Source organism: Charadrius vociferus, unplaced genomic scaffold, assembly GCF_000708025.1.
Source record: "Charadrius vociferus isolate BGI_N301 unplaced genomic scaffold, ASM70802v2 scaffold1245, whole genome shotgun sequence".
Lineage (NCBI taxonomy): Eukaryota > Metazoa > Chordata > Aves > Charadriiformes > Charadriidae > Charadrius > Charadrius vociferus.
Window position 1 is genome coordinate 5,651 of NW_009648355.1, and position 12,385 is coordinate 18,035.

Below are 12,385 nucleotides of genomic sequence, written 5' to 3' on the forward strand. Positions count from 1 at the left end.
CACCAATCATAATGAAAGTATTTATGACTAGAGTCACTCAAACTCCACCTTGAAGATAACAAATAGTATAAAAGTAGTCCAAGAAAAGGGGGATGAGAGGGAAGACACCATCGTGGACTTCTGGGATCAGTCGACGGGCTGAGCCTCTCTTCCTTCCCCATAAGGACGCTTGTGGGTAAGATTCGAACACTTGGCTATACCAAGTGCTTCCCCGGGAAACTTAGAAATCTCTATATAGAATGGTTTTATAAGTTAGAGCTTTTGTAACCGAGCTATATTGCTAGCATCTTTAGTATTCGCACGTGCTTTGCAGACAGCCACTATCACCGGCAATCCAAAAGAACTTGTGTATCTGTTGTTTAAATAAACTGCACTGTGTAGGCAGCGAGTCGTTTGGGTTTTCTCATTGAAAGCGACCGAAGCGAGGCCGTGTTAGTTCATGAGCACGACTGGGCTGAAGGTGCAGTCCGCTATTAGTGTATCCAGAACCGTAACAGTTTAATATATTAAACGCGCCTGGACTGATAGTGGTGAATTGGGCATCACTCAGAATTTAAACCTAGCCGCACCTAGCCTCCCACCTCGGTGAGGAGTGTTAGAAGGCAAGGCGTTTTATTTTCTGCCAAAACTACTTTGCCCCTTAACGCAACACCCTGCTACAAAATATTATGGCTTCAAAATAGTTTCCTCCTCTAGAACAGATCAGAACAAGTGATTTGCATAACAGGTAGTATTTACCAAATATACTGTCCCAATTTGGTGATTTAAATATAATAACTATTATATGCAGAAGATAGATAGTCTATATTCAGTAAATTTTCCCTGATTTCATAGGACTAGCTGAATTTTTTTAAGCATCTTTCCAAAATAAATTCACAGTATGAATTGAATAAATATTGGAAGAACTGATTCCTCCCTTCAGCACTGCCTCAGATCATTTAGCACAAATATCTTTTCACCTCCACAGGAGCTGGGACAGGGAGGCAGAGGGGAGCACCTAGGCTTTTATAGTCAGCATGATAGTCACTGCTGCCCTAACTTCCCAAGGTGACAATGATGAGCACTGTGCAGTGCTGGATGTTCCTATATTTGTTGCAGATTTTGTCTGCAGTTCAGGAGCTGCAGCCATTTGTACTTTTTCAGAGTGAAGGGAGCTGGGATTTACTGATGGTAAACGACTTGCTCCAGGCCAGAGAGCAAATGTTACCATTGCCTGTGTGTCCTGGTTTGAGATAAAACAGAACCAATTTTGTTCAGTAACTTTGCTTCTTAGCTAGGCCTCTTCTAACTACTGAAATTAACAGCATATTATGCAGACACTTTGCTCTCAGAGTCATCAGACTGATGTTTATAGTTGATGCCCAGGCATGGTATGCAGAGAGGCTCTTGCTGATACTTATTGCTATAACAACCAAGGCCAACCAACTTTGTTATTTGCCCCGTTGGAGGGTCGGAAGCGGAAAAGCGTAGTGGGGTCCCATCTGTAGGGAGGAGCGGACAGGACAGGTGACCCAAAACTGACCAACAGGGTATTCCATCTCATCTGCCTCATGCTCAGTATAAAAGCTGAGGGATCAAAGGGTCAGCTCTCTTTTCTTCAATGGCTGACGTCTGAGGAGGACTCTGTTCGTCTGCCTTTGATCCCGATCCTGAATGCAGATCTGGAATCCAGCTCCCATCCATCACTGAGTCTAGCCTGGGACTTCCCCAGTGCCAGCCGGTGTCGTGATTGTCATCCTGGGAGCTTGATACGGTTTAGTATATATTTCGCTATTTCCTGTTATTTTATTATTAATATTTCATTAAAGTAGTTTAGTTCCTTCTAAACTCATAATTCTCCTTTTCCCTCCTCTGCCTCTTTCTTTGAAGAGGGGTAGAGGGGAGTGTCTGTCAGTCCCATTTGGGGTCCCCCAGGTCCCCAGTAGCCAATTTGGCCTAAACCAAGACACTGTGTTTCCCCTGTCCCCATCTGTCTGTTTTTACTCACTAACTCTATGCCTGTCCCCTGCTGCAGCATGCAATCAGTCCCATGGCTGGTATCTGTCCAGGAGACTGTGGCTAACACTCCCACCCCATTTTTTATGCAAACTTGATTTATGACTTTGATCTTATTTTAAATAATTTAAAAATTAAATAATTTATACAGTATCTGTCACTTTCCAAGGCTCCTTTCTTTGTTCTTGCTTTGCTCTTCTGTATTTTACCATCTTCCCAACCATTTTTGTTCTGTGCACGTTTCCTTTTCTGCATGGTGGGGGAACTGCTAACTGTTTGCCATTTTCCTCACAGAAGGAAGACCTGCAGGAACTTTTGCCACTGTTGTTTATTTGGGCCAGGACTATACTACCACCATTCATAGCATGGTTTGATTTTTACTGCTCATGATTTTGGACTTAGTCACCCTATCTCTTATCAGGGACTAAGAAGATGTGCTGTGCTGCTCTGAGCTGGCGTGTGTGCCTGCAGGTTCGTTCTCAAATGGCAGCAAATCAAAGGTGGTTCCACCTAGCATCAGTCTCCTTCTCACCAGGCTGAGTTCAGATCTATACCTCAAGCTGGCCTTAACTGAGACTGCAGAAACAACTATCAATACCCAGTTGATGTAGATCCACAGTAACATGACAATAAAAAGGGCTGGTGCCCTTGTGTGAACTAAAATACATAATTGCCCCATAAAAGGGCAAGTTAAATGAGTATGGGAAGATATTGCTGAAAAGAAAAAACCTAAAACAATCAAAAAACCCTGAAACAAATTAGTATAGGGGCACTGGGAGCTTTAGGGTGCTATGAAACCTGATTTGCCTTGAGCTGTGTACAAAAGAGGTAAGGTAGGTCTGATATGACCTTCTGTGTCACTGAAACAGCACACAGTTAGTGCCAAGCTTTGTCTGATCTACTTGTAGGTGGCACATGAGGAGGGGAAGCAAAAACCACACACAGAGTAGAATCGCCTTTGCTTCCTGCTTTTTTTTTACCTCTGCATCTGAAGCCATATTGTTGCTGAACCCAAGGACTAGTTGCTTAGCCGAGAGAGGCTGTCACTGTTATCAAGGTTAAAGTTGCTTAAGCTGAGGTTGAGTGGCTTGACAGCGAGCAGCAGCAGGGAGTGAACTGTGACATGGCCATTTGCTGAGCTGCAAAGGAGGTAATTTAAAGAGGAGCTGGGGCCCAAAGCAATCCTGGTGGCAACACTAGCAACTATCAGTCAAACACTGATGGACTGAAACCCTTGCCGCCTCTCCTTAGTGGTGCTGCTGGGTTTGCAAATCCACAGTTGCCCACTAATCTCTCAAACAGCTGCATCGTGTGGGTTTCTGCTGCACTGGCCACCTTGATGCATGGAGACCTTTTTTCAGGAACTAATGCAGTCCCAGTGATGTGCATGCTGCCCCTCCGGGGCAGATTCAGCAAGAAACCTCTGCCTAGAGTACTTGGCAACCTCCTCCATGGGGATGGACCATTAGAAACTATTGATTAACCAGCTCTCATGGGATTGCTTGGGAACTCTTATATGGAGACATCAGTCAAGACTGCAGTAGGATAGCTGGGAGGATAGGTTATGAGTACAAATCAGAGAGTTTAGTGTCTCATGCTAGTCCTGGCCTTACTACTAAGCACTGAGGCAGTTCTTAAACATGTGTTACCATAATAGCCCTGCGTGAAAACCCATGGAGAGAAAGCACCAGAGAGAGACGTGTCCCTGAGGGAGAAGGGAAAATAAATAAGTCTGATCATCAGCTTTATTTGTACTCAGGCAAGTGAGACCAGGGGGTCAAATGATTCACCCAAGGTCACATGAGTTGCTGGTGGCAGTGGCTTCAGCTGTCACTGCTGTCCTGCTCTTGCGTTTTCACTGTTTCACCTTCCCTCCTCTTGACTTGCCTTAGCTCTTCAACTTCAGTTTGGGCTGAATAAAACTGCTCCCCCTTTCCCTCTCCCCCTATCGATCTCTCCATCTCCCGCTGGCATTTGCGAGGTGCCAATCACCCTGATATCTAAAAGCCAGCACTCCAAGGTGGATTAATCGGGACCGAGGGAACGTCACAGAGCCTCAGCGCTCCCTTCCTTCCCTTTTGTGTGAGACTGTGAGATGAAGCAGATGATAGGAAGAGACACAGATAAGGAGGCTGATTGAGAGACAGAATCTGAGCACACTCTGGGTGTACAGGAGCCACATGGAAATGTGATCTCATCTTTTAGACAGCTCTAAAGTCCCCAGGGTAATTGGTGTCACCAGCTTGTCATATCCAGTGGGTCAAGATCTAAAACTTATTCTTTCCCCTAATTAGCATATTTACCAGGAAAAAAAAAAGCTGATTGGTCCAATTCTGCTTTCACAGAAATCAATAGGAAAAATATTCATTAGTTTCAAGTGGAGCGGGAGCAGACCCAGGAATTCTTTTCACTCTTTCTTCTTCTTCACTCAAGCACCTACCCTCACAGTGTCCTGTATTATCTGGTGAGAAATAGATGGAGGGAACTTTTGTGTTGTTAAGGTGCAGATCTCACCTCTACTTTTGTATCAGTATAAACCTGGGACAACTCTATTATCATGGCAATTAGAAGAAATACTCTAGATTTAAAATTATGTGGGAAGAGTTTTTGGTCCAGAGCATCAGGACAGTGGTGTCTTTATCACCTCTCCAGCTGCCTGATCAATGCCTGTAGCATAACTCTGGAACCACATCTCCTGCCTGACAACCTCTGCAGATGTTTGTCCCCAGCTGCCCATGGGTTGCCTCCTGTTAATTCCTCTGGTACACGGGTCACAGATGCTGCATCCCCCTGCCAGGCTGCTGGCCACTGGCCTGGGCTCAGCTGTGATTTACTGTCTCTTTTCCCCTTCCTGCAGCCTTCCCCAGCCAGGAGGAGAGTTAAACACAGCCAGGCTGGGGAGAGGACAGCTCTTCTGTTGTGTGAGAAGGGGAGCAGGGGACAAAGGAAGAGGCAAAGATTCTCTTTGATTAGGAATAAAAATGAATAGGGAAAAAATGGAAGGAAAAATGGAATTTGTCTCGTGGGAAAGGAATAAAAAAAGTTCAGAATAGCACCAGGGGGTACACATCGACTTTACATGACCCATGCAAAGGGCAGGCTGAGTTGTACCAAGTGTCCAGCGAGGCAGGGGAGGACAGAAATTTCTAGGCCCTCAAGTTAAAAAAAATCATGTGGATGTGATGGGAAGTCCATGGTGCCAACATATGAGAAGGAAATAGGCAGGGAAGAAAGCAGAGTCTTGCAGTCAGTGTGCTGGAGTATGGGTACACTGGAATGTGATTCCTGAGTTGGCCCTGTATTATCTAAGGCAAGATCACTAAGCCCAGTGATAGGACGAGGGGTAATGGGCACAAACTTGAACATAGGAAGTTCCATCTTAACATGAGAAGGAACTTCTTTACTTTGAGGGTAGTGGAGCACTGGAACAGGCTGCCCAGAGAGGTTGTGGAGTCTCCCACTCTGGAGACATTCAAAACCTGCCTGGACGCTGTCCTGTGCAACCTCCTGTAGGTGACCCTGCTCTGGCAGGGGGGTTGGACTAGATGATCTCCAGAGGTCCCTTCCAACCCTAACCATTCTGTGATTCTGTGATTCTGTGAAGTCATTTGGTCTCTCTCATTCAGAAGATGTTAGTCTGGAAAATAGGATTAATGCTACTTCCCTCCTGCACACAAATCCAGCACAGAGTATAAGAGGGCCACATTTTGCCATCAAATGGATGAAGCACCTAGATGGACTGTCACTGCCTGCAAATGTTCCTGTTTCATCTGCTCCAGAGAAGGCAGCCAAAGTCATATGGTAGTATTGTGTCTGCCTGCTGCAGGGATCACCTCTACCTTCCTCTGAAATATCTGACAGAGACCAAGTTACCTGAACCTGATCTTGTCTTGCAGGTCCTTGCTAATTGTAGCCTAAGAAAAGGTAGTTATGCCAGAGGTATCCACTTCAGGGCTTCGTCAGGAGCCCAGCTCCTTGCACAGTCACATTTTCTCAGGGACCCAGGGTCCGAGTTAGTTATGTAAGTAGGACAACTGGAGTTAGTGCAACACTGCTTTAAATAGCAGATATGTTTTCCCAGTGTACTTCAATCATGCTGTTTTTGGGAGCCAGGATTATATGTCTGCATATGTCTGCTCATCCATTTTAGTATTATCTAGCGTGCTTTCAGGAACCTAAAAGCATTTCTTCCAACAGCTGCCATTTTATCCAGTGACCACTCCAAAGACACCCCCGATGCCAAATGGAGCAGAGCGTCATCTCCCCTGTTCAACCTAGTCTGAGGGGCCTCTAGCAGAGGATGGCCAGAAAGGTATTTGTGCCCTCACAAACCTTTTCTAGTGCCAGATGGTGCTGACAGGGGACAGAGAACTAGCATGAGCTGAATTCAGGGCCTATTTTACCCCAAACTCAAATGCTAGTTGTGTTTGGATTTGACAGCAATGGCTTAGAGCCCATAGGAAGTGTCTTGCATGGGTACACACATGAGCACGGTTTGGTTACTGCTAGAAGTAGGTATTGCACCTCTGAAGGAGATGTCCTCTCCTATCCCAGATGGCATGACTCAGTTTGCTCTCATTGTTTAACTAGTTTAATGGAGAAATCACTGGTTCCTTCTCTGCTCAGCTGTTCTGCTCACATGTGCTTTGTGCCATTCTAGGTGCTACCCCTGTTCCCATGAACATGCATAGAGCCAGTGTCTATACTTACTGCCTGTGCATAGGCGCCATATGCTCCAAACTGGATGGCCATGGGGTTGAAAATGCCCATTTGTCCTGCCATTTGCTGCATGCGTCTCATTGTACGCTCCTTATCTGTATCTGCAAACTTCACCACCAGGCTTGAAGAGGCTCCCTGCAGGACAGGAGACAAAAGGAGACAAACAAGTGAATTTGCCAGGTACTGGCTCATGCAATCCATACAACTAACACAGATTTGGCAGCATGGGATTCAGCTAATATGGATTTTTCCCACGCAACCTCTCAGGCCTTTTGAATTGGGCCTTTGCAAGAGGCTGAGAGCATCAGGAAGGAGGGAAAGGACCTTGGGGGGTGAACAACTGAGGGCAGCAGCCAGGTTCCTAGTTTCCTCCAAAGTTCAAACTTCCAGGCTGTCATTAATGTTCTCTCTGCAAAAGTTGTTGCCTTATTCTTTCAACATATAGAGAATCTTCTGGCCCAATAGGTTGTTCTCATCAGAGGACAAAGATCTGGACTCAGTGCAGAAAAACGTAGAAGCTTTTGCTGGATGAATGTGGTGGGATTTGTGAACTGATTTATTTTGATGGAATGTGTTAGCTCTGTGGAGACAGGATTCAGTATGCTGGGCAGAGTGTACGTCTCATCACCAAGTAGCATCTCTTCAGCACTGTTAAATTAAGGGAGCAAAAATAGTACCTGATGGACCTGAGTTTCCTCTCCTTGAAGATTTAATATTACAATTTTCTGGATGATTTTTACAGTGTTTGGGTTATGTCTGAAGTCAACACTGGTGCAGAACTGGTTGCAGAAGTCTGTGAAAAATGTAGAGCTTTTGGGAATGAAAGAAACCCCTCTCCTCCCCAAAATGAGATGAAAGGTCAGTAACTGTGATTCTTAAATTTCTGATAGGAAGCAGAGATGAGAAAAAATAGATCTGCTTAGGAAGGCAGGCACTGATATTTGTTTGACTGGCTCCAAGGATGTCCTAACTTCATGGGTTGGTTGATTCCTCACAGCGTGGTCTCCCCGGGGGGAAGAGGGGTGCAGGGGAGGGGAGTATCGGCAGCATCCCGGACAGCAGGCAGACAGTTGCCTCGGGAGCTGGTCTGCCACCGAGCCTGGGGAGATGGGCAGGTGAGCTGTCAGGAGACTGACAAAGAGCAGTTGAAATCATCATGCTCCCCTGGTATGCTTGCCTTTTGATACACTGGTATTCACTGATGGAAATACAGTCAGTGGGGAAATTGCCAGCTCAGCCTCTGGCTACGGCAGTAGAGGAAGACCAGCTCCATGCCAGAGGACCTGGGCTGTTGCGGGGCTCTTGTTTTTCTAGCAGAGGTGGGATTGCCTGGGATTACACAGGGGGAGTTTTATTAACTGTCTTACACACACCCCTATGTAGTTGTAACAAGAAAAAAAAAATAGTCTTGGTGAAAGCAGAGTTGCTCTGCTGCAAATTGGGAACAACATAGTAAGCTTGGATTTATATATATGTACATCCTATGTACATATATATGTACATATGGATGTACATATATATAAATCCAAGCTATGCATATTCAATAGCCTCTCTGGATCCTCAGTTATGAATAAAGACTTGAGGAATTAACTTGCTAAAAAAACCCAATCGAAGGCCACACAATGAGTGATGTTCCCCTGGATTAGCAGCCTATTCTGAGAGGAAGTGATTTTCATTGGCAAAGAATCTTTCTTTTTGACCTGTTAGTCTCTCTCTAATAAATCTATAACCCACTCGAACAATGTGGTGAAGAGCAAGGGGGTGAAAGAAGTGCTTCAGGAAAACAAGGTGATGGAGAGATTAAGGCTCTATTCAAGGGTGGAGAGCAGTCCAGAAGTTACTACGCGAGCAAAACAGAAAGCGGGGGGGAAGAAAAAAAACTTGCCAAAATTCCCCTGCATTTCTGCTCAAGGCTGGGCAACTTTTTATTTTTTTAAAATCACATGATGTAGTTATTGATCCTTCCCCAAATCACACTCTTAATTGCAGCTCATCGACAAATGAATATTTTAATGCATACATTTCCTGCTAATTATCACCTGGACCAGTCCTTTATTAGTTTTCAACACTCATTTAATTAACCCTGATCCAAGAGACCGTTTGGTAACCTGAATCTAATGATTTAAACCTATTTGCAGCTGTATTAGAGGGAGGCACTGGTCCACAGCAGATTGGGCTGTTTGGAGCTGCTGATGTGGTTTGCAGAGCAGAGGCTGCAGCATGGTGGGCACAATGCAGCATGAAGAGTTTTGAAACTGAATAAGGTGAATGAGTATTCATCTCTACAAATGGGTTTTGAAGATGTGACCTGCTCTAGTTAGCAGGACAGAGAAGTGTAAATAAGTTTGTGTTTTCTTCCTTCCCTCTCTCTTTCTATGTTTATTTGCCCTGGAAATCTTCGGGCCAGAGAACTGCCTCAGGAAATTGCTGATGCCTCACACTGTTGAAAACCAAGCTATTATTGTAGATGGCATCATGAAAACATGGGTAACCTCCACATGAAGTTCTTGCCCCTGGAGCGTTCTTCCCTCTTGATGCGAGTCGTAGTGACTGCACAGCAGCCGTTTGATCCAATGGGGTCTAACATCTCTTATGAGATGGTTTTTCTAGGTTGCCTGTCACAGCAGGACTTCAGGCCTCTTCGAACATCACTATCATATACACAGGTCAGAAAGGCCATTGGCAAATAGAAGCAAGTTAGAGCACACACTACAAAGAAAGAGGAGAAAAAGGAGGGTTTTATTGAGTGCTCTGCAATGAGATGCACATGTAAGCAGTTAAAGATACATAGCCAGTAGAGATGCTGCATTGCTCTTGAATATGAAGATTGACCTTGGGATTGATGCTTTCTGTATGTGGTTCCTCATGTGCAGCCCTTTCACATGGCCCAAAGGAAATCAGGCAGAAAACTCTATCAGATCACCCAGTGCAGGGTTTTTAGCAGAGGAGCCAAACAGTGCTGCTCATCTACAGCAGCACAAGACTGCTTTCTACTCCAGTGACTCCCACTAATCGACTGGATAACACTAGATGTTCCCCAGAATGGGCCAGATTTTCCATGGGGTAAAAACTGAAGAGTCCTTCATCTGGACTATTTATTGCTTCCTGTCCTGGTTTGAGGCGTAAGCAGTTAAACTGTGGTGTAAATCAGTCATTGTCTGCTGACAAAGGCAATAGGTCCCGTCTGCTTGGTCATTTAGTAGTAATACATAATCTCCCTCTTGCTCTCTCTAGCTGTTGGACTGGACCTTATATTTCTCCAGCCCCCAAGAGAATTACAGTGGGTAAGTCAATAATGTTTCAAATGTACTTTGAGATCTGTGTGTTAATTCTGCACTGTAGCGAGGGACCTGTTTATTTCTCTACCTTGCAGATCCACAGTCAAAAGATACTATCATGAAAGTGAGCCTTCCTGCTGGTGCTTCTGCAGTAGACTACTTGGAATTGGCATTTATCTCCTTTCCCATCAAATCAACCTCCTTTTTCAAGTGCTTTGATATCCACTGATGAAAAGAATAATATAAGGGCTAAGAATTATTATGCTTTCCCTATTCTCTCTTGGGCCAGCAAGTCACTATCTTGCTTCCCATCCCCCTCCTGTGTGTGGTAATGAATTGCTTCCCTTATTCAGCAGAGTCAGGTGCTCTCTAGGCTGGAGGGGTGATGGAAAAAATGGAGGAAAAATCACCCTGCGCCACACTCACTTTGTAATCCCTAATCAGAGTCCTCTGTGGGAAAAAAATAATTTCCCAGCCTGTCTTGACATGTGAAATAAAGTCATTCTTGAAAACAGGAGCTTGACAGGTCACTTGTGAAATTTCATATTCAACTAAAAATAAAATATACATTCATTGATATTTCATTTAAAGGCAAAGGAAAACAATTTTTTTGCCTGGTTGCCGGGACTGTTTCCCATTAGTTATGGCCTTCCAAATGGAGTGTATACACAAATTAAGCAAAAGCTTTTCAGAAGACCAAATAATACTGCATAGCATCAGGGAGAGCTGCTTCTCCCTAGAACAACATTAATGGGAAAAGTTTTGTGAAGATGTTTCCTTGCAGAATATATGCCTGAATTTTCTTTTCCTGTCAACCCTATAAGTCTCCTCTGACTCTGTAGGTTGCCGATCTTTGCAGACGGTTAGACATCTTTTTCTTGAAAAACTGATGAATTTGTACCTAATTTGCCAAAGCCATTAAATCATGTTTCCCTTTAAGCTTAATGAATGTCCCATTGGAGGTAAGCATACAGTTAAGTACTTTACTGCAAGGGTGTCTTATACAGGTGGACTTTTATATCTTGGTTAGCTCAAATGGAGCCAGTTAGAAGTTCTGGGCCAAAGATATTTTTAAAAAGGCTTGTTATATTAAAGTTTCAGTGACTAATGCTATTGACTGTAAGAGATCTGAATGTGCAGATCCTATTAAGTACCTTCCAAAACGTCAGCCATGCACACCAGCCAAGATGCTTAAATGAATAGGTGCTGCTGTATACTTCTCATTTGGGCAATCAGAGTACCTTCTGAAGTGTTACCATGTGAATGAGGTTGCTTGTGTTGGAAATTTTGCCTTAGCACTGCCTTTGCAACTGCAAAGCAGAGCTGGGAGGTTACTGATGTTTAGCAAGCCATTCAGGGTAGTATTTCCACACAAGGATCCTTGACATTTGGGCCTGAAAGCCAAAGAAGGATTTCTTTGCTTTGGGGCCTGTCGGATCAGGCCTTTTGGAATGATACCTCCTAAGTTTGAAAACAAAACCAGTTTGGTTTTTTTTTTAAATTCCTGTGTAGCTCTACTGAAGATAGGGCTGCTGAATTAGCCAGTGGGGGCTTGACACCAACCTGGCATTTTAGACAAGCAAGAAAGAAACTACTGTCCAATTAAAACAGTAGAGCAGAAGGAATTTTAGCTAGGTAGAAATGTAATTACCCATGCTGGAAGATGGCCGGAAGACCAGGACTAAGATCCCTCCCCTCTTGTGAAATATGCTGTGTTTTTCTGTACTCAGGGCTTCAATTTCATGTCTCATCTGTAAGATGAGTAGGATGGCAGTCACTAGGAGCGATTTCCACTGTACAGTCCTGAGAGATGGTTTAGACACACTTGAGATGGGAGTGACAGAGACGGAGCGGGGAAAGGAAGCATTCATCGAGGGCTGGAGTGACAGACCCTTTGATAATGCTGCTCCCTCAGTAGAGGAGATTCTTCATACAATGTCTAAGCAGAGAGAGTTGCTGCAGGTACTTCCCTTCACAGGTCTCCAGAGCTGTAATTTATTTGGAGTGGAAGCTTGATTTAGGTTTTACTTGCCCATACAACAATTAGCAGGTGTCTCTCTGAGCTAAAGTTATTGCATTCTGCAGGGCAACAGAGTCATTGACTCCTGGTGGCACTGTACCCAATTCTAATTAGAAAGAATTTGCTATATAACCTGGGTATCAGTATGCCCCTGTGAAATGTGTTCACCTGATTCGTGTCAATATGGACCAATGCTAGGGCCGCGTGGTGAAATGTGACTTTCTGTCTTATATACCCTTGTATAACCGCAGGCCTAAGAGAAATGGAGTGGTTCATGTATATAGTTTTAGCTTTTTGTAAAAGACATACTTGTGTGTTAGTTTGGACCGGTTTTGCTGTTAACCGTATGGTGTCAAGCCATAAAAATCTGGAG

The 12,385-nt window shown here is 44.4% G+C and overlaps 1 protein-coding gene across 1 annotated transcript in view; it reads right to left on the bottom strand.

Annotated features, from left to right (window-relative positions):
• Positions 1 to 33: 33 nt before the first annotated feature.
• Positions 34 to 12,385, bottom strand: part of LOC104286628 (CUGBP Elav-like family member 4) — a gene marked incomplete at its 5' end in the record, with an annotated part of 28,672 nt that continues 16,320 nt past the window's right edge. The window contains 2 exons of the mRNA XM_009885241.1: positions 34 to 48; positions 6,706 to 6,849. Coding sequence (XP_009883543.1) covers positions 34 to 48; positions 6,706 to 6,849 — 159 coding nt within the window. The remainder of the gene's footprint in view (positions 49 to 6,705; positions 6,850 to 12,385) is intronic.